We start from the raw sequence: 24,948 nt of genomic DNA on the forward strand, positions 1-24,948 counted from the left end.
GGCAGCAGCTCTGGAGCGCGGGGAAGCCTTCATGATGTGCTCGGTGGGTGGTGTGACTCTCATGGACCCTGAAAGCAAGCCCTGGCTCACAGTTACGTAAGGACTCCGGCTCAAGGGTCCTGGGATGACAGGGGCAGGAAAGAAAGAGCCACAAACCAAAAGGCAAAGAAGAAAGAAGTCAAAGTGTTTAGAGGGCTGAGCACGGATATGCTCCTTTCTCAGTCGGAGCTGATTCGATGAGAAGGGGAGGGGAAAACTGGAGGCTCATTTCAATGTTGAGATGTTCTCTTTTAAATTGTTCTACCCAGGAACAAACTTACATCTCATGCAATTACCCATTTCTGGGCTAGGATGGGGGGTTGGTCTTATATGACACCAAGAAGCCCCCTGAACTGGGCAGGGTCCCTCCAGGTGTGAGCTGTGAGTTCTCCTCTGGCCCTGCCTAGTGGACCAGCTGCCCCTCCTGATGGTATTTTAGGCGGGGTGGAGGTGGGGGTCTTACTGCAGGTGACTAAGCCCAGCGCTCCCTGGAACGACAGTGTCTGCGACAGCCATTCAGCTGCCATCTCTGCGGGGCCCACTCAGCACAAGGCACTTCACATCCATTATCCCTAATCCTCAAGATTCAGAAGAGGAGACGAATGAAATGTTACGCAAATTGTCCAAAGTCACGCAGCTGGGAAGGGCGGATACAAAGGGTGGATTTCAAGAAGCAATCCCACGACAAATATCACCGAGCGCCTCCCGCGGGCCGGGCCCTGCTTGGACGCACACCAGTGAATGAGGCGCGTGGTCCTAACCTCCTGGGACGGACCCTGGACGCCAGCAGAGAACGAAGCACTGAACAAGACGTTGTGACCAAAGACAGGTCGCCCTTATTAGAACCGGGAAACCAGTTAGACGACCAAAGTTTACAAGCGGCATGAATAGCCAAGAGGCTTACGGCCAAAGAAGCTGCCCACGCTGGGCCTATGAAAGGTCCAACCACCTTTGGCAGAAGAAGGGTGAGGGGGGCCTGTGTAATTCGTGAGCCAAAGGACCCCCTGACGGGAGTGACACTGACATTTTGTTAGCACAGGGCATATGTAAGGTAAACACAGGAGGCAACGGAACAGAAAGATGGGTGCGTTTACTGCCTCCAGATAGGAAGCGATTAAGTACTTCTAAGCGTGTCACCAGGAGCGATGCTTGGGGCCAACGAGGCACGCTCTCCTCTCTCCTTCAACATTATGGATGTTGCCTCGCCAGTGGATCATGAGATCGTTCACACTGTAGAACAAGCCAGGCGCGAGAAACTGCTCTAAACAAAGGATCTCGAGCTTGGAGGACAGTTCTGCCTCACTCACCGTCTGAGACGATCAAAACACAAATTTGAGGAGTAAGGAGCCTCGTTCTCCGGAGTATGTGATAAATACATCCTGTCCAAACCCTAGGCTGGAGCAGTGAAGACTGTGTTTTTAAACATAAAAGGTTAAGACCACCACCGGCCATTTATAAAAAGAGGGAAGGAAGCATTGGGTATTCAGGACACAAACACCAACTGCACAAAAACGGATGGATTCAGGTATTCTGTCCAGAGGGAAGGTGGCTTCACTGCTACAAAACAGATCAGAATGTCTTTTGTCCTAATGTTAGCAGTTAAATGCATTCGTCCTGACATCCTGTGTGACGGACAGAGAGGATAACTCCTGATCTCATCACCGAATTCCGTACAGCCATCCAACCTCTCCCTGAGTTCTGCCGACGCCCACACCTTTACTCACTAAGTTTAAAGACGCTCTCCTGGAAGCTGATCCCCTGTGACTACCGTCATAAGTCAGCCAGGCTGGAGCCTGGGAGCTGGGCCACGCGGGAGAGCAGGAGAACCTAGGCAGCGGGGCCAGCAGGACGGGAGCTGCGACCAGGAGCTCAGGAGAGGGTCGCACAGGGTCTGGAATGGCTCAGTGACCTCAGCAGAGGCTGGCACCTTAGAAGGCCCAATCTAGAGAACGAAGCTTCAAAGCGGATGGCACTGAGGTGACTGTCAGTTCAAATAAGAGGCCTATTGTGGGCAGGGTCCGGGAAGCTGAGACAGGGGAAGAAGACGCCTACACTTCAGTCCCAAGGTGTGAAATGGTCTGTTTGCGCTGCCCACTGCCACCACAGGGCTGATGGAAGGCCACAGCAAGGGGACATCCAGGTGCCCAGAGCTCCGCACCCCACCCCACCCCCCGACAAAGGTCTCCGTCTCTGACACAAGACCAGCAGTAGCCTTGCCTACTGATGGAGAGGAGGTTCCCTGAAGCGTCTGGAGTATTTCCCTTTCCTGGTTGGGAAAGAATCTGAGAAGGGGCGGGAGGGAGGTGCTGTGGAATAATTACAATCATAATCAACACATCTATAGCACCTTCCACGTACCAGGCACGGTTCTAATCTTCACGACAAACCGCTGCCATTCCCATTTAACAGACAAGGAAACTGAGGCCCAGAAAGGTGAAGCCGCTTGCCTAAGGTCACTCAGCTTCAAGTGAGGGGCTGTGTGCTCACCTCTTCACCGTTCTGCCCAGCAACGGCCAATAGGAGCCACACCGCTCTTGGCAGTGCCCTGCGGACTGGGGGGGTCATTGCCAGCCAAGGATCAAAGGCCTCACTCCGATGCGGTCCCAGAGATGAGGGGCCAGGGATCATCTGAGATTGAAACAACACTGAGACCTAATAAACCGTGAGCCACTCTGGGTGTGTGGGTCCTTCCAACTTCAGTTGACAAAGGCAGGGAAATGGTCCACAGCCAGAAGGAGCGTCCTCCAGGCGGGGGCTGGGAGCTCAGGGTCTGGGTGGGCTTGAATCTCAGCCCTCCCGCTTACTGGCAGTGTAACTGGGGGCAAATCAGTCTCTCGAACCTCAGTTTCTCCGCCTGTAAAATAAAGATACTTATTTTATGAGGCTCGAAACAAGGCCTGAACGTAGGACCCCAGCGACGCTGGCAGCTGTGCTGTGTCTGTAAAATAGGGGCAGAAGCAGTAACAGGGCAAATCCCAAAGGCTTTCTCGGCAGCGATTTGCTGGGATTAAACAACAAAACGCGTGGGAAGGGCTTACTCCAGAGTCTTGTACACGGTAAGTGCTAGAAGGAGGCTAGGTATTATTAAAATAAATGAATGCCATCCATTTTAATAAAAGCAAACACAACTTCAGCTCCCTAAATGTGTTTAAAGAATTTCCCTTAATTATACCATTTCCCCCTCTCAGCTGACAGTCTATTATTGCGACACAGGGAGAGACAGAGATAGGAAGAGGGACAAAGGGCCAATCCGATATAAGCTGCTCCTAGGCAGGAGCGTTCGGTAAACCTGACGACTTCATTCGCCCCAGACAAAACCTCTGAAGAAGTGCTAAGAGCAGATGAAGAGCTGGGATTAAGCGTCTTCCCTTTGTTTTCAGCATTTCTCTGGCTAGGCCTTCAGAAACGACCACAATCACGCTGCCTGCCAGGAAGGGAATTACGATGGGGAAATGGAGGCATATTTCTGCTTAAAAACTAGACAAAGAAGGTAAGCATGCAGGGAGAAAGGTGTCAGAAAGTTGGTTTTTCTCTAACTGTCCGTGTCTGGGAAGTTTATAGTCAAGACAGCGTTTGGATGGAATTTCTCTGAAGTCTGGAGTCAGTAAGTACACATTTGCTAGTAACACCTCAGGTATCCCAACCCGAAAAACACACAGGCTCCTTCCCACACAACCCCAGCCCTGGGAGGTGGGTGTTACCACCGCTACCTTAGCTACTAGACAGTGGTTGACACAGAGGAAACTTCCAAAAAGTATTAGCTGAACTACAGTTACATTTGAATCACTGATGTTGTTATTGCAATTACTGATGTCGAGAGACGTGGGCATTTAGATCCAGAAACGCGTGGTGCCGAGCCTGGCATCACCGGGCTAGCCAGCAGGAGAGGCTGGGCCTGCACCCGGCTCTTCCCACTGCCTCTCAGCTGCCTCACTCGAGGATTTAAGAGGGGGATGTGGCCCATTAAACCAACGCCGCCTACACTCCGCCGTGCCTAAATACCGAAGCGAGACTGAAGGTACAGCAGGGCGTGGCCACCTTTTAAGAGCACTGAAGTATCTGTCACCTAATAATATTTTTATTTTTCACGATGACGAAACTGGAAGAAGTCGTAACTTTCTCCTGCCGGTGGAGCACAGGAAAAGCAGAAAGGAAAGCCTGGAGCGGAAGGTAGCCAGCCCAGCAGCACTTTTCCTCCAAAGACACCAAAGGCACGTTGGAAGATTTTATGGAAGTCGCCAGCTCACTCTGCCAAGTGCGTCTTTCCTTCCTGCCCTCAAGCCAGCATCCTGTCACCTTCCCGAGAAGGGTTCATGGGCTGCCTGCCACGGAGAGCTGCCAACGTCTAAGTGACGATGCGTGACAGTGGGCCTCGGTTTCCAGGGGGTGCCGAGCCGAGCCCTGCCAGAGCCCTTATTGCAAGTTTCTCTGGCCTGAGGAAGATGTTTTCGCTGAGCACTCAGAGCGCTCTGACTGCTGAGAAGTAAAATCTCACAGATAAAATCGTACAAGGGAGCGCGGGGCCCAGATGAGCCAGTGTGTCCTGAGCGGCAATCCTCATCCAACCTTTGGGCTCCGACTCTGATCACAGCCCTGCAGGGGAGGCGAGTATGGAGGGAAGTGACATTCCCGCACTGCCTCCTGATTTATAACACACTCTTCTCTATCCTGGATCCTCTCAGCAATCCTGGGAAGCTAGTGGGCGGTTACTGTATTATTTTCCAGGGGTGAATAACTAGCATTGAGTGACCTGCCCAGGGTAACATAACGCAGGGCCCTTGCACAGCTCCAGCCAGGAACCATGCACATGCGTTGTGCGGGGCGGCCATTCACAGCGGCTCTGTGCGATGGCCCCACGTGCTTCTGACCCCAAACGCCCCGTCAGTCACATGCTGAACCTTCTTCCCCACGCTTCCCTCGAAGAGGGAACACGGGGCCTGGCACATGGCAGCGCTGTCTGCTGAATGAACAGGGAAGTAAACAGTCGTTCTGGTCTCTCTGCCTTTAATTACAACCGCATGGATTCAAAAAGGATTGAAGACAGTCTCCATCGTCTCTTCTAAACATAGCCTCTGCTGCCTCAGAGTGCTCCCAGGTGAGATCGCTCTAACACAAAGCAGTGTGGGAGGAGACCAGCAGCCCCGACTGGAAGGGACGCAGACAAGCTTCACGAAGAGGTAGTGTAGGAGCAGGGCTTCAAGGATGGGTCAGCAGAGAAAAGGAGAAGAGACGATGGGGCCACCTGGGCCATGGGACTGGCAAGGGCAGATGCACAGAAAGACACAAAGATGAGGACACAGGGAGCGACCCCGGCTGCTGGGCACAGAGGAAAGGACGCCGGACAGGTGGAGACTGGCCACTGACAGCCCCAACGCCAGGCAGGGGAGGTATGAAAGAACGCAAGGTCTGATCTGAGAGGCTGTGCTTTGGGGACATGAGTCTGCCACCTGGGCAACTGGACTGAGGACTGATAAGCCAGGTCCAGGAAGTGCGAGGCACCAACACCTGGTACCTGCCGGGCCCAAGCCCAGCCAGCCCCGTAAGCGGGGACACAGGAGACCACCAGAGGACCATGCCTGATGCTCAGGTCCAGAAGATGCGCCGGGGGAACTGGACATGGCTCTGGACCTCATCTGTCGTAAGGTGACCCAGAGCCCAGCCAAGGGGTTTCAGGGTCTCTCTCCGCAAAATCCTAGCAGAGGCACTTGCAGAGTGGAGCACCTCGAGTTCCCAAGTGCCCTGCGTGTCTGCCCGCACAAACCGTTCATTAACTCCAGTGACCACGGTGGCTGTATGAAAGCACGTCCAATTAGCCAGGCCTCCATGAATATTTGCACTCTTGAATCTTTCGCATTTCGAAAGGGTTAAAGCTTATTACTAGCATATAATTTACAGTCCTTTCTCCCAGGAAAGGAATAATGCACAGTAAATGCCACATTCATTTTAATAATACATGTTACAGTCTGTGCCCAACATCTGCACAAAGGTAAAGGAGACAGATTTTTTTGACGTGTCCCACTCTGCCATCTAAACACAGGCTTTTTGTTTCTTAAGTGACGGAAGGTTTAATCAAGAAAGCAGGCAATTCATCAATCGAAACAAGGCAGCGTGTGAGCGCCTGACAGCACACACATGGTTGTGTACAGAGCAAACCTGGCCACCTGTCACCCGCACCTTTACGACAGGATGTACAGATACACTATGCAATAAAGTGCCCACCCACTCCCATTCATTTCTGCTTTTTCTTATTCTATTTTCCTTTGTTGTCAGGGCAGGAATAGATGGATAGACAAGGGACGCAATGGCTGTTAGAGGGGATGATAAAAATTTATATGTCTTTAAAATGACTTATTTCCTCCTTGATTTGAGCACCGTTATTATAAATATTTTTTCACTTCATTGAGGAATTTTCCCCATATGCTATAATCTGGGCCTGCATCAAACTGACGTTCCTCCCGCGGATCCCTGCCACCCTCCCACGTGCTCACCCACCACCTCTCCAACCAGTTCTAGGTGAGTATGAAAATCCTCATCGGAGGATAAAGGAAAGAAGGGGTCTGAAGTTCAAGGCCACAAAAGCCGCGTGAACATGTCCATTAATGACAGAGGCCACAGGGGTACCTGCGAATGCAGAGGGCGATTCACATTACTCCGGGGCTCCCACTAGAAGCTGGCGGCCCTTCCCCTCCTTTGAGGTTGTCAACCCAATCGCAGGCTGACACTCACCCACATGCATGGGAAAAGGAGAACACACACACACACACACACACACACACACACACACACTCACTCACTCCACACGCAAACTCTGCAGCATAAACGTGACATGTGGAGCAGCTGTCTGTTAGAACACCTTACACAGAAAAGAACAGCATCTCTCACACACCCTATTGTTTTAGTCCTTGGGTCTCTTCATTTTCTGACCCGGCAGTGCTTTATGACCATTACAGTATTAAGTTTATTTCCGATATTCCAGGTGAGATTTTTTTTTTCCTAATTAAAAGACAGAAATAATGTAATCACCAGAAATGAAAGGAAAATATGTTTGCAGTTGTTTGGTATGCTGCAGATGAGTTTTTAAATGATCACACTGTGAAATATACAGATTTTCTTTCATAATAAGATGAAGGGCTGATGGCAGAAATTTTATCCAGTTGGATGAAATATATAAATCATGAATTTCATAATACTGATAATTAAATGTCCATCTTCCAATTTAAATGAGGACTAGATTAAAACTGCATGGAGAAGGCTGATATTCAGAAATCATTAATTATTTTTAATTGCTTTGCGCTTTCCCGGTCTGATGTCAGAGTTACACGGCTCGTACGGGGTTCTGTGTTTCAGATAAAATTCTCCTTCTCTCTGCACGAGTGTCGTGGCTAAACTGCCGGCCGATGGACTCCAGCTTGTCCACTCTCACACGCTTCCTGATGTCAAACATCTTGAAAAGGGACTGGTTTTTAAGAGGCAACAGCTGTGCAGGGCAATAAGCTGGCTTTTCCAGCAATCAAAAAACAAAAGCAGAAACAAAAACAGAAACAAAAAAAACCTGAAGAAAACAGAAAAACTAAAGGCAAGGTGACCACAGCCCCTGTCTGCCGGGTCGGTTCCAGGTTCCGGCTTTGTCCTGATGCAACTCCGTGCCCCTTTCACTCTCAAAAGTGACGAAGTGGAAAATAGGTCACGTGGTCAGCCTGGTGCTGACGGACAGATGAAGATGTCAGGCGCTAAAAGGTGCTTCCCTGCACCACGAGGCCTCAGCGCATTTCTGCACGTGGCTCACCCTGAAACTGTGGGCTGAGCTGGAGATGTTTGGTTTTATTACATGCTGGTTTTAATATGCCTCTGCTTTATTACTGTACTAATTTATACGACTGTGTCAGTTTTTTTCAAAACAGAGAAAAACAAGTTCTTTGGTAAAAATTCTTTACATGGCGCTATAAATCAGTTTATAACCACCACAAAAACAAGACTCTTACAGCGTAGTGTCCCATACCTACTGTCACCTGTTCCTTAAGTAAAACCTGCCACGTGGCTGACAAGACATTCCTAGGTTGGAATAAACAATCCTGGTGCCTCTGGGCTGAGCTGCTTGTTACAGGGACCCTCGGCACAGGTGGCCCTCAGGTTGGACAGGACGTTGGGGATCTCCTCTTTCCTGACGTCCCCCGAGGTCCCCAGCCTCTAAGGCACATGACACCCAGCACAAGAGCATTTCTTAAGAAACATCTCACTCAACTTCCAAACATTTTAGGGGTTCAAACATGAGTGGATCTGCCTCACGTGGGCATACAGTCTGTCCTTATCAAACTCACGGAAAGGCGGCTGTTCCCAGCTCCTTACAGGGCCCTCTGTACGAAGAAAAATTCATAAAAGGAACAGTTAGGCTCTCCTCAAACAACCAGCTTATTTTTAGGTTGTCCGTAAGGGAACTGTTGACTCAGAACCAAATCCAGAATCTCTGCTTCATACAAAGTCTCACCCAGAGCTGCACCCTACTTTGCTATCCTGTATTTTCATTCACTCTTACGTTTCCCCTTCCGTTTTCACTTTGTTACATGCATTTTTGCAGCTACCTTAAATCTTTCTGGAATAGGTGCAAGAGAAATGAGCAAACGGTCAGACACCTAAACATCTAAAAAAAATTATAAGGAAACAAAAAGGGAGGATACCATCATGTGGGACTAAAGTAGAAGACGTTCAGGAGAGAGAAGATATTCTTTAAAAGAAAACTAACAGCCACTAAAAGTTCTGCCAAGGAAACTTAGGAACTGGGGCTTTGGGACAGAATCTAGAGAAATCAACATGGCCCTGCAGCAAGTCCTCCCAGGAGAAGATCTTAAGGGCATGTAACTGAGGGAGACACACCGATAAGAACATCGCCAGGAAAGAATGAGCCCATGAGCTGCCACTTATCACAAGTAAGGACAATTTAAACAGTGGTTTGCCAACCCTACTATATGCAGGTTACAGAGTGAGACAAACCAGGTGCCCACCATTTTATTTCATCTACTCTTTCAAAGAAAACCATCCTCAAACCCTAAGGAGTGAATAACATGGTGATGGGGAATTTGAGGGGCAAGAAAGGTGAGCAGCCTGGTGCTTTCAAGCTCAGTCGGTGTCTGGGGGGCCACTGGGCACAAAAGATAAGTCAGTGGTCTCTGAGGAACATCAGTGGACAGGAGGTTCCAGGGGACTGAACAACAGAAAAAACTCATGTCCTCAAAAAGGGATAATAAGATAGTTATTGATCTGTGGCCTGGAAGTGATATCCACTAGAATTTGAAAGCGTATGATGAGTCAGAAGACTTGCGAGCACTCAGAAAAGACGGCGATCACTGGAATCTGCAAGGCTTCCCAAGAGCGTGACAAGTTAACATCCGTCCTATGTTGTTTCTTCTTACGAGCGCAATATGTGCGATCACAGAAAAAGGAGACACCGCAAAGAAACAGAAAGGAGAGCAGGAAAATCCAGTGAAAACCACTATAAACACCTCGGCATGTACCTTCCCAGACCTTTAGATATATTTCTTAAAACGAGATCACACTGCACGTCCTGGCTGTCACTTAACAGCATTCATGCACATCTTTTTATCTAAATCAGAACTGTTTCTGATGCTTGAAAAGTTAAGGCCACTGTATGGATGTTTCGTAATTTAACCACTTCCCTTTATTTTAGACATTTATGATATCCACCCCCCACCCCTTTTTTGGGTATTATATTTAAAAAGCAGCAGTGCTCGCCCTTGTGGATAAATCTTTTTTGCACATCTGTATTTTCCAGAAGAAATTCCTGGAAGAGGAGGTGTGAGGATCAAAGGTGTGCTTCATGGCCATTTTGATGAGGGTACAAGATGGCAGAGAAGGGAATAAGCTTCTCAGGATTTCAGCACGATGTTCCTCACCCCAATCCTGTGGGCAAGAGAGAACTACCCACTGGCTGGACAGTGCAGAACAGTCGGCATGCAATGCTGACGGGACGCGTGGTACCCCAGATGGCTGGAGGGATATGAACATACAGTAAGACAGCCCCGCTGAACACGGGAGCACCGCGCAGAGATGGGCTGGGCTGCTCAGAGATGGTGGCCCAGACACTGTAGGGTTGGAGCAGCAAATCAGGACGATCACCTGCCCCAGAGGTCATAGAGGGTACTCCCAGGCAAGGCAGACACTAGGCTAAATGCTTTCCTTCCTCCCCACTTCCTTCCACAACCATTTCACGAGCACCTCTGTGTGCTGGGGACAGAGCTACATGCTGTGTCCACCGGTCTCTCAGCAGCTCTGAGCAGTGTCTCTGCCTCTGCAGGCAGGACAGGGATGAACTGTCTCAGTGAAAGGTACAGAAGGAATATATGCCCTTGGGAAAACAGGTATGCCCTTGGGAAAACACTTAAAAGTACATATTACTTTAATAACCATACGTACAAATTAAATGTGGGCTGCTCTTCAAACTTCTAATAACATTGTTTGGAAACCTACGTATCTTAGGAAGGGACTGCAAGCAAGGGACGCAGTGATCAAATGGTTTCAGGAACGAACCAGAGCAGCCCAGGAGTTCGCACCAAAGGCTCAGTGCCCGACGTCCGCTGCGAACGTGTGCCAGAGCTGCTTCGGGAGGAGAACAGTTTGGGGATTCGTTCCACTACCAGCAGAGCGCCAGACATCATGGCTTTGGGCACTGTGCGTGGGCTGGGGGCTGGGGCACATGCTGCCTTGACTGTTTTTGGAGTGAACCACTGAAACCTTAACTTTGCAATACCAAACTGAGACATGCCACTCAGTGCCAAATACTGTTGGAACGGGGGGGGGGGGGGCATGGTCTCTGCTCCCTTTTAGCCAGAATGGCTCGCAGGCAGGCTGCCGCTGGGCAGGCCTCCCAGCTGCATGCACCACGACTGCGCAGTGTTGAGTCTGCCGGCCTTACGGAGCCCGCGGGTCCCGCAGGGCACGCCTGGCAGCATCACAACAAAGCAGTCCTGGACCCTGGCGGGGCACTCTGGTGCTGCCACCACCGAGGAGGCCCGAGCTGCCTGCTGCCCTGGGCCACAGCCTCGACTACCTCTGTTTGGAAGCTAAAATCCAATTGACTGCCACTTATGCAAACGTAACAGGAAGTTTTTGAATGGCTTCCCCTGCGTCTTGAGACTGTTACCTCGGCATTGCTAAACTAACAGCTGTAATGAACCCAGACAACACCTCATCAAAGCCGCGGGGCGAGGAAGCAGTGGCCCAGAGGCAGACAGGAACATTCCTGCCAAACCAGAGGAGATTTCACTCTGTGGGCCCTTCTCTGCAGAAACGTCAACAGCTGGGAAAGCCATCAGAGAATCCAGGTACGGTGGGGGCAGCCGAACCCCGTGGCTGGAAAAAGATTTGCGAGCTGGAGGGGAAAAAAGTCATCTGCTGTGACTGAGCTCTCCTCATGTGCATTGGGAACGGGGCCGCCCTGCTGGATTTCACAGACCTATTTTGCACCACTCTGCCACCAGGCATCTGGGGAAATATTCAGCTTTTCTACAAAATAGGTCATCTTTCCACACTTGTTATGCTCCTTGTCGACTCTGCTGAAATAGCCAGCGCACAAAAGAAATTCTCCCTGGAGATGCTTCTCTTCGACAACACGTTCCCGCTGCCCTGGGGAGCTTGGCTCCTGGAGAAAAGCCAGGATGAGGGCTTTGAGAACATCCCCGTCCTTCCCCTTCCCCTTCCCCAGCAGGAGCGCCACCCAGAAACGGAACGACTGGCCTTTGCTTATACTTCCAAACCTATTAGGGCGTGATCATAACAAGAAAAACTAATACTGACACGAATTATACCATTGTTCTATTTCATCTGTTTAGTAACCTGAAGTTGCAATTTTTAGAAAAAAGATTACCTTTCAAATAACCGATTCATTATGGTACATGAATGAATGCCATGTTCCCGTGTTCAAAACATCACTCACCATTAAGGGTACGTGCTGGTAAGTGGTACCGATTTGCCATTTCCCCCTTATATACAAACGCCCCCCAACTGGAGGCCCCGTACAATCAGAGTCAAGTTTGTGGGTCTCCTCAGCTCTTAGCAAGTCACCTGCCCTGCCAGGCACCCAATGAATCTCAATTCTGTAATAAGGCTTGTAAGTTTTTTGAAAAAGGAAACCAGGACTGACCAAGTTCCTGCCAAGGTAACACTATCCATTTCAGGGCCGAGTTCAGAAATCACAGACTCATACGATGGGGCCGGGGGTGGGGGAGACGCCAGCGCACCCGCTGGTCACAGACCTGGCTTTGAGAAATGAGCGATGAGGACAGACGTGGATACGGAGGGCAGGCGGCACCAGGCCTCAGGTCTGCGGGGTCCCCAGTCCCCGCGGGGAACCTGCCCTGGATCTGGTAGGTGAACGATGTGGTGACTATTCTCTGGAAACCTCCCTTCAAGCTTGTGAAATCCACGCATTGTTTTTCATCATTAGTTTCAAAACATGCTGAGGATCTGGCCCTTCACTAAGCGCTACGGCGACACAGAGGAAAGGGAAGGCCTGGTCCCTGCAGGGAACAGGCCCCCTGCAGGGGTAAAAAGAGAGGTAAGACACACAGATGCCGTTAGCAGCCAGGAAGCATGTAGAGGGAGGCGGTGCCTGGGACACAGACGCGCTAAATAGCTGGCCCTTCGCAGCGGCCGCACGTACCTGATATGGCATACAGATTGGAGTGCTGGTACCCATAGTCAGCCCGAGTGCTGTTCCTGCCTCGGAAGGTAGCAGGGAGCGTGAGAGAGATGTGCCTGAGAAAGACAGAGGAGAAAAAGGAGGTTACAGGGTGCACGGAGCAGTCCCCAAGGCTCAGAAAGCACAGGCGCCACCAACAGCCCACAGAGCCCGGGAAGCGGGCAGTCCTGGGCACCTCCGCCTTCTCAAGCAGGACTTGAGCTGCCCCACCAGCTCGAGTCCCCCTAGGAACTCAGAAGTTTCCAGACGTCAGTGGCCACTTTTTTCCATATAGCGAAGGACATCCAAGAGGAAGAAAGGGTTTCCCAAGCCTTAAGTGACGTGGCAGGTGCCCCGAGGAAGTGGGTGATTTAACCTTGATCTCTATCCACTGGGCAAAGTGCACCAGTGGGACCAGGATGCTCAGCTCTGAGTGCAGGACTTGGTTTGCCCTGTTGTCTTGGTCCCATTCCCCATCCAGTGGCTTCCACTCCTGTCCCGCGGGGCTGTGGAGGGTCACAGCCCAGGAAGCACTTTGTGAACGAAGGCGTTAGGTGTTATTACCACGTGTGTCCGGGAAACGAACGCCCACTGAGAACCACAATGGCACGTTCCCCTGAACTGCTGTGTCCGCACGTCCCCCTCAGGTGGGAGCACACAGTAGGTGCTCAGAAAGTACCTTCCATCGACCCAGCTCGTCTTTTATGGCGCAGGCGTTGGCCATTAAGGCCCACGCTGCCCACACATAAGCAGGTATCGATCAAAACACATAATCCACTTGTCGTGGTCATCAGCTGCCTTTAGAGAATGCCGAGAAGAAAGGTTACAACGATAGGAAAACCATTAAAACCCAACAGGTCTGGGGGACAAAAGCAACACAACTACCTCTTCGTGGTGTGACTGGGGGTTGGTTTGAAGTAGCTCAGTAGCCTGAACTCTGGTCACACACAGTCATTTCTAAAACGGAAGAGGGGTGGGTAATGATCACATAAAGAAAGCTCACGTTCTACATGCTGCCCTTTCCACACAACAAACGCGTGACCTCCCAGAATGACTCTGGGCGGGGCCTGTTCCCACAGGCCCCCGGAGGAGCAAACATCTGTGCCACCGGCCGGCTAGCTGGACCAGGGAGTGGGGCCTTGCTGAGCGTGAGTCCTGTGTCCACGGCTCAATCCTGATGAACTGAGGATGCAGAGGTGAGCTACCCCCTGCAAGGAGCTCTCAGGCTGGGGGGACAACGGGGCAGGAACAAGCCACTGTGCGACAGGACACGTGCTCGGAGGAGAATAAAAACCACGTGCTGAGTGAGCACGAAAGCAGGCGGGTGGGGCTTCCGGGGACACTGCCTCAGAGGAGGTTGCCGGTCTTACAGGAGGAGACAGGAGCAACGGCAGTCAGGGAGAGCTGACTCTGCTGCAGGGTAAGGCTGCCTGCGGGAGACAAAGCCGGGGCCAGACTGAGAGGACACCAAACGCCGCACCAAGGGCTCATCCGCTTGGACGAAGGTTCTCGCGCTCCGTTCTGCGCGTCACAGCACAGATGCAGGCACTACTGCTAACCATACAGACTCACAGTCCCAGCTCCGGGGAGTCTGGTTCAGTGGGCCTTGGACGCAGCCCAGAAATCTCTCTGACAAGCCCCAGCAGTGCCTCTGAAGACAGGCCGTGTTCGGGAACCCTGGGAGGGAGAGGAGCAGCTGCAGAGGGATTTGACGCAGTTGATCGATGCCTCTGACCACAGCACTTAGTCAATGAAGCTGAGCAAACAGAAGAATGAGTTACTGACTGTGGTTGTGGGTGAGCAGAGCTAAGATGGTGACAGGCGACCCTGCAGAGAGGGCTTGCCCTGAGCTGGGCCCCGGCGTCTACAGATCCCAGGGTTCTCTCGTGGCCCCGCACATCGCCCCCGCAAGGCAGGTACAGGGCCCGGTGCAAAACCATTGGGGTACCTGTCAAATGTCATTAAGAATTTCAAGATGGCGACAGCGGAGGCGGAGCGTTAAACCAAGTGCGGGGCCCTCCTGAGCGCGGGGCCCTGTGCGATGCACTGGCCGCACACCCGAGACACACCTGCCGGGGGCAGGTGTCGGCACTGCACCCACTGTACACCGAGGGCTTTTCCAGGAGCCGGGAAAGAACCCACACCCCGAGACTGCTGTGCCCCGAGAGCCCTAAGAAGGTGCATCCCACCTAACTAAGGACACGGAACATCTGCGCGGTGCGGCAGCCGCTCCAGGAAGCTCGCAGAGGAGGAGGCGTGTTGGCTGAACCTCGGACGACAGGTGCACCTGGGTGACTGCACAGAGCGTCTCCTCCTTGGAGGAGAAGACAGGGTCAGCCCAGCCATTCAGCTGTCAGAGATGGTTGAGCAAGCCGTGGCCCACATCAACCCAGATGGGTGGGGGAGGGGGGACTTGGGGCGGCAGGACAGGCAGGGTCCCTGCTTTTGCAGAGCTCACCCTGCAGCGGGGGACACAAACACGTCCATGAAGTTACAGGAGCAGCGGCTGACGCAGGGCAAGCAGGAAGACTGTCTGCACTGCCCCGAGGAAGTGCTGTTCTGGTGGGGAACTGGGGGTGGGCAGGGTTGGCGGGGTGAGGCAGGGAGGGGCTCTGGGGCATCTCCTAAGCAGCAGGAGGTCTGGCTGAGGGGGGACCTGGAAGGAGGCCGGGGTGGTCAGGGCCTGAGGCTAGGGAGAGGGTAGGGGACCAGGCTGAAGAGAGCTTCGGGGGCCACGGCACCCAGGACCCCACACAAGCTCTGACTTTATCCTGAAGGGTTTTTAAGCAGAGAAGTGACGAGATGCAATTTTAAAAGATGACCTGCTTGAGGGAAAGTGAGGGAAAAAACCGAGATGCCACGGTAGATGGGAACAGAGCAGCCAATCACAATGAGGACTGTCATGGAACTGCAAGCAATTATGCAGCACCTACTGCATGCAGACTCAACAATTCCCGTCAATATCACCTGCTGTGACCCTCTAAGTGAACGATTTTGGGGTAATTCTACGGCCCACGGAACTTAAGTGTATGCTAGAGAATCAAGCTGCCCGGTTCCTCAGCTGCCCTGTCCACAGGGACTTCCTGGCCGAAGCTGCCTGCCTCTCTGGGGCAGCAGGTTTTGCCTGGCTGACCCCACTCTGCAGCTCCTCCTTCCCTGGCCTAGTTCCTTCTGTCTCGCAGCAGCCCCTCCTGGCTCCTCCCCAACCTTGTGAGGGCTGCTGTTGGCGAGGGTTCTGGTTTAGCGTGTGCTCTCACTCCACACACTTTCCCTGGGCAACCTAATCCACAACTGTACCCTGGTTTTAGCCGTCCTCACACACCAGCCCGCCTCTCCAGACTCTTGTCACTGCTTACCCCTCCCTCCACCAGGAAGAGTGAAGGTCCTGTACGTCTCTGAATCTGCCACGTTTTTTCCCTGCCTCAGCCTGATTCTTCAGCCACCCCACTCCCTCCTTCTAGAATCCCCATTTCCTCCCTTACCTCCTCTTCAAACTCCCCTTCGTCCTTCAAGACTCCACCTAAGCATCCTCATTTGGTAAAACCCTTGCTGGGCTTGTCCCAGGCTAGATGGGTGTCTGTGCGTCCTCTCTCACTCCAGTTATCCCAAGACACCTTCTCAAGAGCAGGACCAGATTAGATCAAGTTGGTACCCCATTTTCTAGGACAATTTCTTCCCCAGAGCAGACAATCATTGAACAAATGGCCGTTGAACAAATCGAGTGTTGAACCTACGGCATTAAAACCCCTGGATCTTTTTGGACATGAACTGCTGCTGCCTCTACTATTGCATTTTCGCCCGTGTGTTTGCTGAGTTAGACTCAGGGGGTCTCTGGGAGACCCATGACACCACACATCCCACTCCCCTCTGCTACGGAGGAAAACAGGTATGACGTAAGAAGTCAGTGGTGGCAGCAACCAGGAATTTACAAGGGAAAAAACCGAAAAAGTTTCTGATCACATACGATAGACAATGTGGGGCTGATGCGGTAAATGGGAAATTAAAAGAGATTTCAAGTTGCAGGCCTGACTCTTTTACAGACCAATTGCTCAACAGGAATCACTCAAATTGAAATCAGGTTACCAAAAACTCCAGCTCTGGTGGCTGACGGTCAGGGGGCCGGGGCAACATTAAGACCAGACAGTGGGACGGCCCCCGGCCAGAGAGGGGTCCCTGCACCACAAATAGCTGCTGCTTTTGCATTTTCATTTCTATTGTTCCTGGACATAGGGAGGAAGGGACGTGGGGACAGGAGAATGAAAAGCACACCGAGGCCTCCCGTTAATGAGAATGGACAGTTTGGGCCGAGGAGACAGATCACCTGTAGTTAAATCAAACAAAAAAGTCCCCTGCTGAAGGAGAAGTGGCCCAGGGGCGCTCAACCTCCTATCAGCCTGAAAGTGAGGACGGACAGGAACGGCCGTGCAGTCAGCCGAGCCTCAGAGCGAAATGAGATTCTAATTCCTCAGCATCTGGTGGGGACCCACCTGCCAGGTGCTGGGCTGGGTTCCTTCACGTATGTCACCTTGCCTAATCCTCTCAGCAACCTTTTTAGGCAGGAACAATCACTTTCAGTTAACAGAACAGGAAACTGAGGCCCTCCGAGACGAAGCTGACAGAAGCGAGCTAGAATTCATGAACAGGTCGGTCCACGTGTCCTCTGGAGGTTACCATCCTCATCTAAAAGTTGCCCTGATGGATCATCTTTACCATCAGGTACGCAGAGTGAGATCACTCAACCAGGAATCTGGGGTCCACCCTGAGATGCCCGGGACTCAACCTGTCCGCCACTTAGTAGCTCAGTGACCCTCACAGGTCACAGTCCCTCTAATATGGGAGAAGGGAAAAGCTACAGGCGGATTTGGACACCCAATGGAGGCAGTGCTGGTGTAGTGGTGAAGAGTACCGAGCCCAGAGTCCACCCGACATAGGTTCAAATCCCAGTGCCACCAGCAGGGGCTGGGTGCCCTTCAGCAAGGGGGTGTTGCCTCCCAGTGCACAGACGCAGGCAGAGCCGACAGCACAGCACCAGGACGTGCCAAGCACGTGGCAGTACGATTCCTGTTCTGCTTCTTCCCCTTCCTGCCCTCCCTGGCACTGTTTTAAGCCCCGCTCGCTCGTGAGAGCCTCAGTACAGGACCACTATGAAACGCCTGTACCTTCCCTCTGCATTAGAATGAAACCTGAGCTGCCCCACAGCTGGAGGTCCTGCCAGTTCTGGCCCATCCCTCCTCTCTGACCTGGGCTTGTCTGTGGTCCCTGCACTCACACCCTCCAACCTCACCAGCTGCTTTTGGTCCCCTCCTCCCCTCACTCGCATTCCCTCTTTGGGGCCTCTGCACTTGCAGTTCCTGCTTCCCTCAGGCACCCCTGGGAAAGCACCCCGCCTCTCTCTGGTGGCGCTCCCCCTCGACACTCACTTCCCTTTCTGCTGAGCCCTTCCCGTTCAACAGGACTGTCGATTTCTTTATATGTGTCACTAGGACACGATCTCCGTGACACTTTCTCTTTCCACCGTATCCTTAGTGCCTACAACAGTGCCCTGCACACAGTGGGCACTTAAAAATTATTAGGGAGAACCCTAGAAGATTACCTAATGCTGTTGAATGAACCAATGAATCCAGTTCTGACCTGTAATTAGAGATCATTTGGGGAAACTTATAGGAATTACCTTTGTCATGGCATTGCTTATAAAGCCAAAAAATGGAATCAAATTCAGTATCAAATAATAGGGGACTGCTTAAAAAATTACAGTACAGCCATCTGATAAAATATTTTACAGTCATTTAAAATATTTTACAGACTACTTAACAGCCTGAGCCCATGCCCATTACCATAGCGCCTACTGAGAAAAAATATAAAACCCTTATTTTTACACTTGGAATTATAATCAGTTAACCCAACACTCTTTGGCTTACTGCCCATAACCTGATGATCTAATAAGATTAAAGGGATGCCCCACTCATGGCACTGGGTGTTGCTGGAGGAGGAAAGAAAGAAGAAGCCGGGCACTTCAGCAGAACGTGGGCGCTACACACTCAGCTTTTCTGAAGCACCTAAGCCAGGGGAGTTACAAGAACGAGCATCAAACAATGCTGAGACCAAGTCCATGACCATGATGCTGGCTGGGACCCCCCCCAGACGGCAATTTCAGTGGAGTCATTTCAATGGGCCCCAAAGTTGTTTGTTGATCACGCTGTGATCCCTCTAGATCACTCTGTTGATCTAGAAGAGTGTATTTTAGATTTTAAGAGAGTTCATAAAGATCACCAGCAGGCCAAGGAGAAGTAAACCCAAGAACTCAGGAAACTGGCTCTACCTGGGGTGGCACCTAGAGATGAAGACCCTCTGGTACCATCCCCAGTAGGTCTTGGACCACCGGAACAGGGGACTGACCGTTAGAGGCCAGCAATTTCTGCCACTTGACTCAAATGATGGATCATGATTCCAAAATCTGTTTGGCAACCAGAGAATTCCAACTAGGACAGCCTCTGAATCCTAGGGGAGCTTTACCAAGCTTTCCTCCCTGTCCCCCACCCCCAGAATGGCCCAGAGAAGACAGGGCACACCCTGCAAGCCATCACGTCTCTCTGCACGGGCCCTGGCTGTTCCGTAATAAATAGGTCAGCATTGCACGTGCTGCCAACCACAGCTCCGGCTAAATAGAGGCTGAGGGAAATTCCGTTTTTTTCCCCCAAGTCAGTCTTTGGCGCCTTATTCAATTAACATGGCCACTAAGCCGCAGACAGCTCCATGTAAGAGCCCTTCAGTTACAGAATACATTTTATTATGTGACAACAGTTGCCAGCACGATTTATTTCCTTTGATGGGATTCTGCTTTTTCCTTGTTAATTTAAATCTGTATTTTCTAGTGCTGATTCCAGGTCTGTGTGAATTTTTAAAATGTTACCATTAATCTTCCGAACCCAGTGGCCACATGTAATGAAGATGGCTCTGCCCGGGCAGCCGCGATGCCGGCTCTCCTCTCAAACTGTTGGAGGGCAGCGCTGAGGGGCCCGTGGCTGGTACGGCAGCGGTGGACTCATGGTTAGAGACAGATGTCACTTCTATCTTCCACCCCCTGCGCGTGCGCGCGCACACACACGCACACACACACACTTGCAACCAACAGATTTTGTGGTATTAAATCACGATTCCCATTCTGTTTTCTGGCTATATCAAAACCACCTTCTGCGTGCAGCAGCAGTTTTCCATGTGTGCTCCAGGGACCTCCAGGGGTTCCTCAGACTCTCTCAGGGAGTCCACGAGGTCACCACTACTTTCATAATAACACTAGGACATCACTTGCCTTTTTCCCTCTCATCCTCTCACGAGCAGACAGAAAAATCTTCCAGAAGCTTATGAGGATGTCATCACTCTGACGTCTGCTTAGGTAGTCTCGTGTTTTACGTTTTTCTCAGTTTTAAGTTTTAATAAGGGAAATATAGATAAACATAACCCACATCAACAAAAGCTCTTTTGAATCCTCATTTTTTTTTTTTTTTCTCCAGCAGGATGGAATCCTCAAGTTTTAAGACTATTAAAGTCCTAGACCCAAAAGTTTGAAAGCCACTCTTCTAGGACAGTGTGTTAAATGTAACTCTGTGGAGGCAGGTGTGTGGCTGTGCTACCTCTGGGTCAGGATGCTTCTTGGACACAAGGGCCCTCTGAGTCAGAATGACAGACTACTCTAGATATTTAAACAGTATATCACCCAAATAATGAGAAATAACATTTGTTTACTCACTTTCACTGGTATAAAGAAGCATTAGTTGAAAATATTTAAAAGACTGAAAAAAATTCAAACTAGGAGGATGAAATGATACATGTCCTAAAAAGACATCAGGACTATATGACTTGTAGGGCCAGACGTGGCTCTAGCCAGACTCCAGTCACCAAGCGTCTACAAAAACTAATGAGAACAGAGAAAGGTAATGATGGTTCAGAAGATTACCACCAAACAATGAGCGCCCAAGGGAGAGGAGGGGAGGGGAAGGAGCAACTCATACATCCTGCCCTTTGGCCAACATCCAGTATAGAAATATATATCCTCACGAGGGCCTGTAAAAAATGTCACACAACAAGATAAAAAGAACATTACCTCTGGGAAAAAAATGTACTGTAGGATGCAGAAAAAGCTATCTGCATTAGGAATAATGCGGAAATAAAATCCCCCAAACTGAATCAGCAGTATCGTGGATAAGCCCCCCACTAGTTTCCAGAATGCAGAGAAGGAAAGAACACAGAGGTGACAATGTGGAGGAAAAATATGATAAATATGGAGAACAAAGACCAATCTAAATATTCTATGTGTTAGCGAGAAATCAGAACAATTAAAAGAGAAATAACAATAAAAAACAGTTTAAAGCTTGCCTGATTAAATCTAAACAACAAACAAAATATAGAAGCCAACAGGGCTTCCAACATTCCAAGCAAAATCAATAGAGACTCACAGCAAAATAAATCCTGATTTCAAGACTACCTAATTTCAAGACTTAGTGTAAAGCTACAGTAAGCAAGACAGTGTGGTACTGGCATAAACACAGACATATAGATCAATAGAACAGACAGAGAGTCCAAAAACAGACTCACACATGTATGATCAATTGATTTTCAACAAAGGTGCCAAGGCAATTAAACTGGGAAGCAGTAATCATTTCAACAAATGGTGCTAGAACAACTGGATAGCCACACACAGAAAGGAGAACCTTGACGCTTACCTCACACCACATACATATATAAAATAACCCAAGAGATTCACAGAACTATTCTAGAAAAGAGGAAAAGGAAAGGGTAAATTGTTAAGTCCAGGCCCTGGGGTTTGATACTTTTTATTTAAACACATCTTGATTGACCAGGCATAGCATGGCCTCTTCTCAGAGAAAAGACAGGAGAAAATCTTTGTAACCTTAGGTTTGTCAAAGACTTCTTAAATAGGACACAAAAAACCAAAACTCTTCCAGAAAAAAAAAAAAATTGATATATTGGACTTCACCAACATTTAAAACTCTTGTTATTCAGAAGATGCTGTTACAAAAATGGATAGGCAAACCACAGACCCGAAGAAAATATCTGCGAACACAAACCTTACTTATAACTAGGATATACCCAGAACTTACAACCTAATAGAAGACTAACAAGCCAATTTAAAAAAGACCATATGGGGCTTCCCTGGTGGCGCAGTGGTTGAGAGTCCGCCTGCCGATGCAGGGGACACGGGTTCGTGCCCCGGTCCGGGAGGATCCCATGAGCCATGGCCGCTGAGCCTGCGCGTCCAGAGCCTGTGCTCCGCAACGGGAGAGGCCACAACAGTGAGAGGCCCGCGTACCACAAAAATAAATAAATAAATAAAATTAAAAAGACCATATGATTTGAACAGACACTTCACTAAAGAAAATATACAAATGGTAAATCAGCACATGAAAAAAATGTTCAACATCACTAGTCATTAGGGAAATGCAGATTAAAACCACAATGAGATATTACTAAGTGCTCCTACATTACTGAGGAGCAATTAGAACTCTTATGCACTGTTCGTAGGAATATAAAATGGTACAACCACTTCAGAAAACAGTCTGTAGTTTCTTAAAAAGTTCAACGTACCCTATGGTACAAGGCAGCCACTACACTTGTAGATTTTTTTTTTTTTTTGGGTTTTTGCAGTACGTGGGCCTCTCACTGTTGTGGCCCCTCCCGCTGCGAAGCACAGGCTCCAGACGCGCAGGCTCAGTGGCCACGGCTCACGGGCACAGCCGCTCCGCGGCATGTGGGATCCTCCCGGACCGGGGCATGAACCCGCGTCCGCTGCATCGGCAGGCGGACTCTCAACCACTGCGCCACCAGGGAAGCCCCTACACTTGTAGATTTTTACCCAAGAGAAACAAAAGCATATAATTTGTATACAAATGTACCGAGCAACTTTATATGTAAAAAGTAAAAAACTAAACACAAGCCAAATGTCCAGTATCAAGTGACTGGATAAACACATCGTGGTCTAGCCAGACAATGGATACTACTCGGCAATCAGAAAGGAACCAGTGATACATGCAAAATGGATAATCTCAAGATAAAGATGCTGAGTAAAATAAGAAAGATAAAAAAGAGTACATATGGTATGATTCCGTTTGCATAAGATTCTAGAAAATGCAAACTAACCTATAGGGTTAGAAAGCAGATCTGTGATTGCCTGAGGAGAGAGGATGTATTACAGAGGAGCACAGAGAAACTTCTGGGGGGTGTGTATGTGGATATATTCATGATCTTGATCTTGGTGATGGTGTCACGGGTGTATACCTACCTATGTCAAAGCTCATCAAATTATACTTTAAATATGTGCATTTATTGCACATCGAGTATACTTTGGTAAAGCTGAAAAGACTTTCCTGATCTTAAAAAAAAAAAAGACCTAATAAAGAAGCCAACGGGGTTCACAGTATTCCAGAAAAGGCAATGAATCCCACGATGAATCCTGGCAGGTACTAACGGCGACTTCAGACCTTTCTTCCGTCATACTACATGCTGAAGGCTGGGGAGCCACAGAGTTAGGAAGGGAAAGAAAGCTGAATGGACGAAAAATTTCTGAATCCCTAGGTGTCTTTCACATGTGAAGGCAACAACAAAAAAGATCCCGTCCCTTTCCCTGAAAGAAATACATTAAAACATGCTCCAGGTGATTCAAAATTAAGACCTAAGAATAGGGAAGTAATGAGACAAGAGGACTGGCGTTTATTCTTTCCCTCTGGAAACCTAGCCTGAGGAAGCAATCTGAAACATGAGAAATGACTTATTTAAGATAAAAACAGTAAAATAATGTTCGCTGACATTTTCGCAGGACTTGCCCTTCACATGCATCATGTAATCCCACCCGGATCCTATAACGAGGCACTGAGATCATCTCTATTGGACAGAAGGTCTCAGAAAGGTTCAGCAGCTTGCCTGAGGGGGCAGAGCTTGGATCTGAACCCTGATGAGGCAAATTACAAAATTCAGCTCTGAGTCATGACTCCCTCCTCAAACACGGGAAATAACATTATAAGATGTCTGATTCAGAATATTTTACAGACATGAAATGATGTTTACAGGTTTTCTCGGTGGAATTGGGGGAGGGTGCTTATGACATGATGCTGAGTGAGGAACTCGGGCGTAGACTGTGTTGAAGACAGTGATCTCGGCTGCAGGAAGAGGCAGAAACCCGATCCTTGGCATGGCGTTTGTAAGAGCAAGGAGTCGGGAAAGTGTTCAGACAACGCTAGCAGGACAGACCAAGGAAAGGGAACGAGCGAGACATTTTTATATCAACACGGTCAGATCTCGAAGACATGGCTGTACGGTCAAAACAAAAGGGAATAAAACAAAAACCAAGTTGCAGAACGACATATATGTAAGCCACCACACAAACAATATATTCCTATGCGTACGCATACACATATGTCCCAGGACAAAAAGGACCTGGTAGCTTAGAGCAGTGATGGCCCTGGGCTACTGGCAGGACTGGGATGCAGGACGGTGTCTGTGGTGTGGACAATACAAGTCTCTGAGGTCAGGGTGTGGATTGTTTTCCCCCTGCTTTTTATATATTTTTATATGTTAATTTTTTCAACGAGAAATTATTTTTCTTTTTATCAGAAAAAAAAGATGGCAAACATTAGGAGAAGAATTCTAGAAGAGCAAAGGTATAAAAACGTCCTGCACAGCACTTGGTGCTACAGGAACATCTTGTTTTCCAGCTAATGTGGCTGCTGGTGGACAAGGACCAGAGGTAATGTGCAAAAGAAAGTGGCGGGATGCGGGGAGAGATGGAGGAGGAACAGGCAAAAGCCACAATAACTGAGTGAAGGTGGGCAGCGGGGGGGGAGAGCACAGCAAATGGCTAAATGAAACTCTACTTCATTCCTGCAAAACACCACTGGGAAGAAGTCATCTGTGACACACAGCTTCTGTGCCAGGTGTAAGGACATGCTTAATGAATGCCATTTAATGAAGAAAAAGGCTCTTATAAAACACCTGGCACAAGCAGGGTGAGGGAGTCACAGGAAGGGAGACCTTCGCCGCACCTGCTGGCATTTTAATAAGCACCTTCTAGAGCATCCGCTCTCCAAGGCTGGTCAACGGTGTCAGAACCAGGTCCCTGACCACTGCCCGCACTCGCTGACAGTTTGGGGAAGCTTATTTCTTAAGGACCATATGCTCAGGTATTGGAGAGCTCTGGAAGGTAATTA

At 49.7% G+C, this 24,948-nt stretch overlaps 1 protein-coding gene across 1 annotated transcript in view; it reads right to left on the minus strand.

Annotated features, from left to right (window-relative positions):
- Nucleotides 1-24,948, minus strand: part of MVB12B (multivesicular body subunit 12B) — a gene marked incomplete at its 5' end in the record, with an annotated part of 158,382 nt that overhangs the window by 62,685 nt on the left and 70,749 nt on the right. The window contains one exon of the mRNA XM_082841944.1: nt 12,713-12,807. Coding sequence (XP_082698070.1) covers nt 12,713-12,807 — 95 coding nt within the window. The remainder of the gene's footprint in view (nt 1-12,712; nt 12,808-24,948) is intronic.

The sequence above is a fragment of the Leucopleurus acutus genome (assembly GCF_964270905.1).
Source record: "Leucopleurus acutus genome assembly, chromosome: 7".
In the NCBI taxonomy this organism is placed as follows: Eukaryota; Metazoa; Chordata; class Mammalia; order Artiodactyla; family Delphinidae; genus Leucopleurus; species Leucopleurus acutus.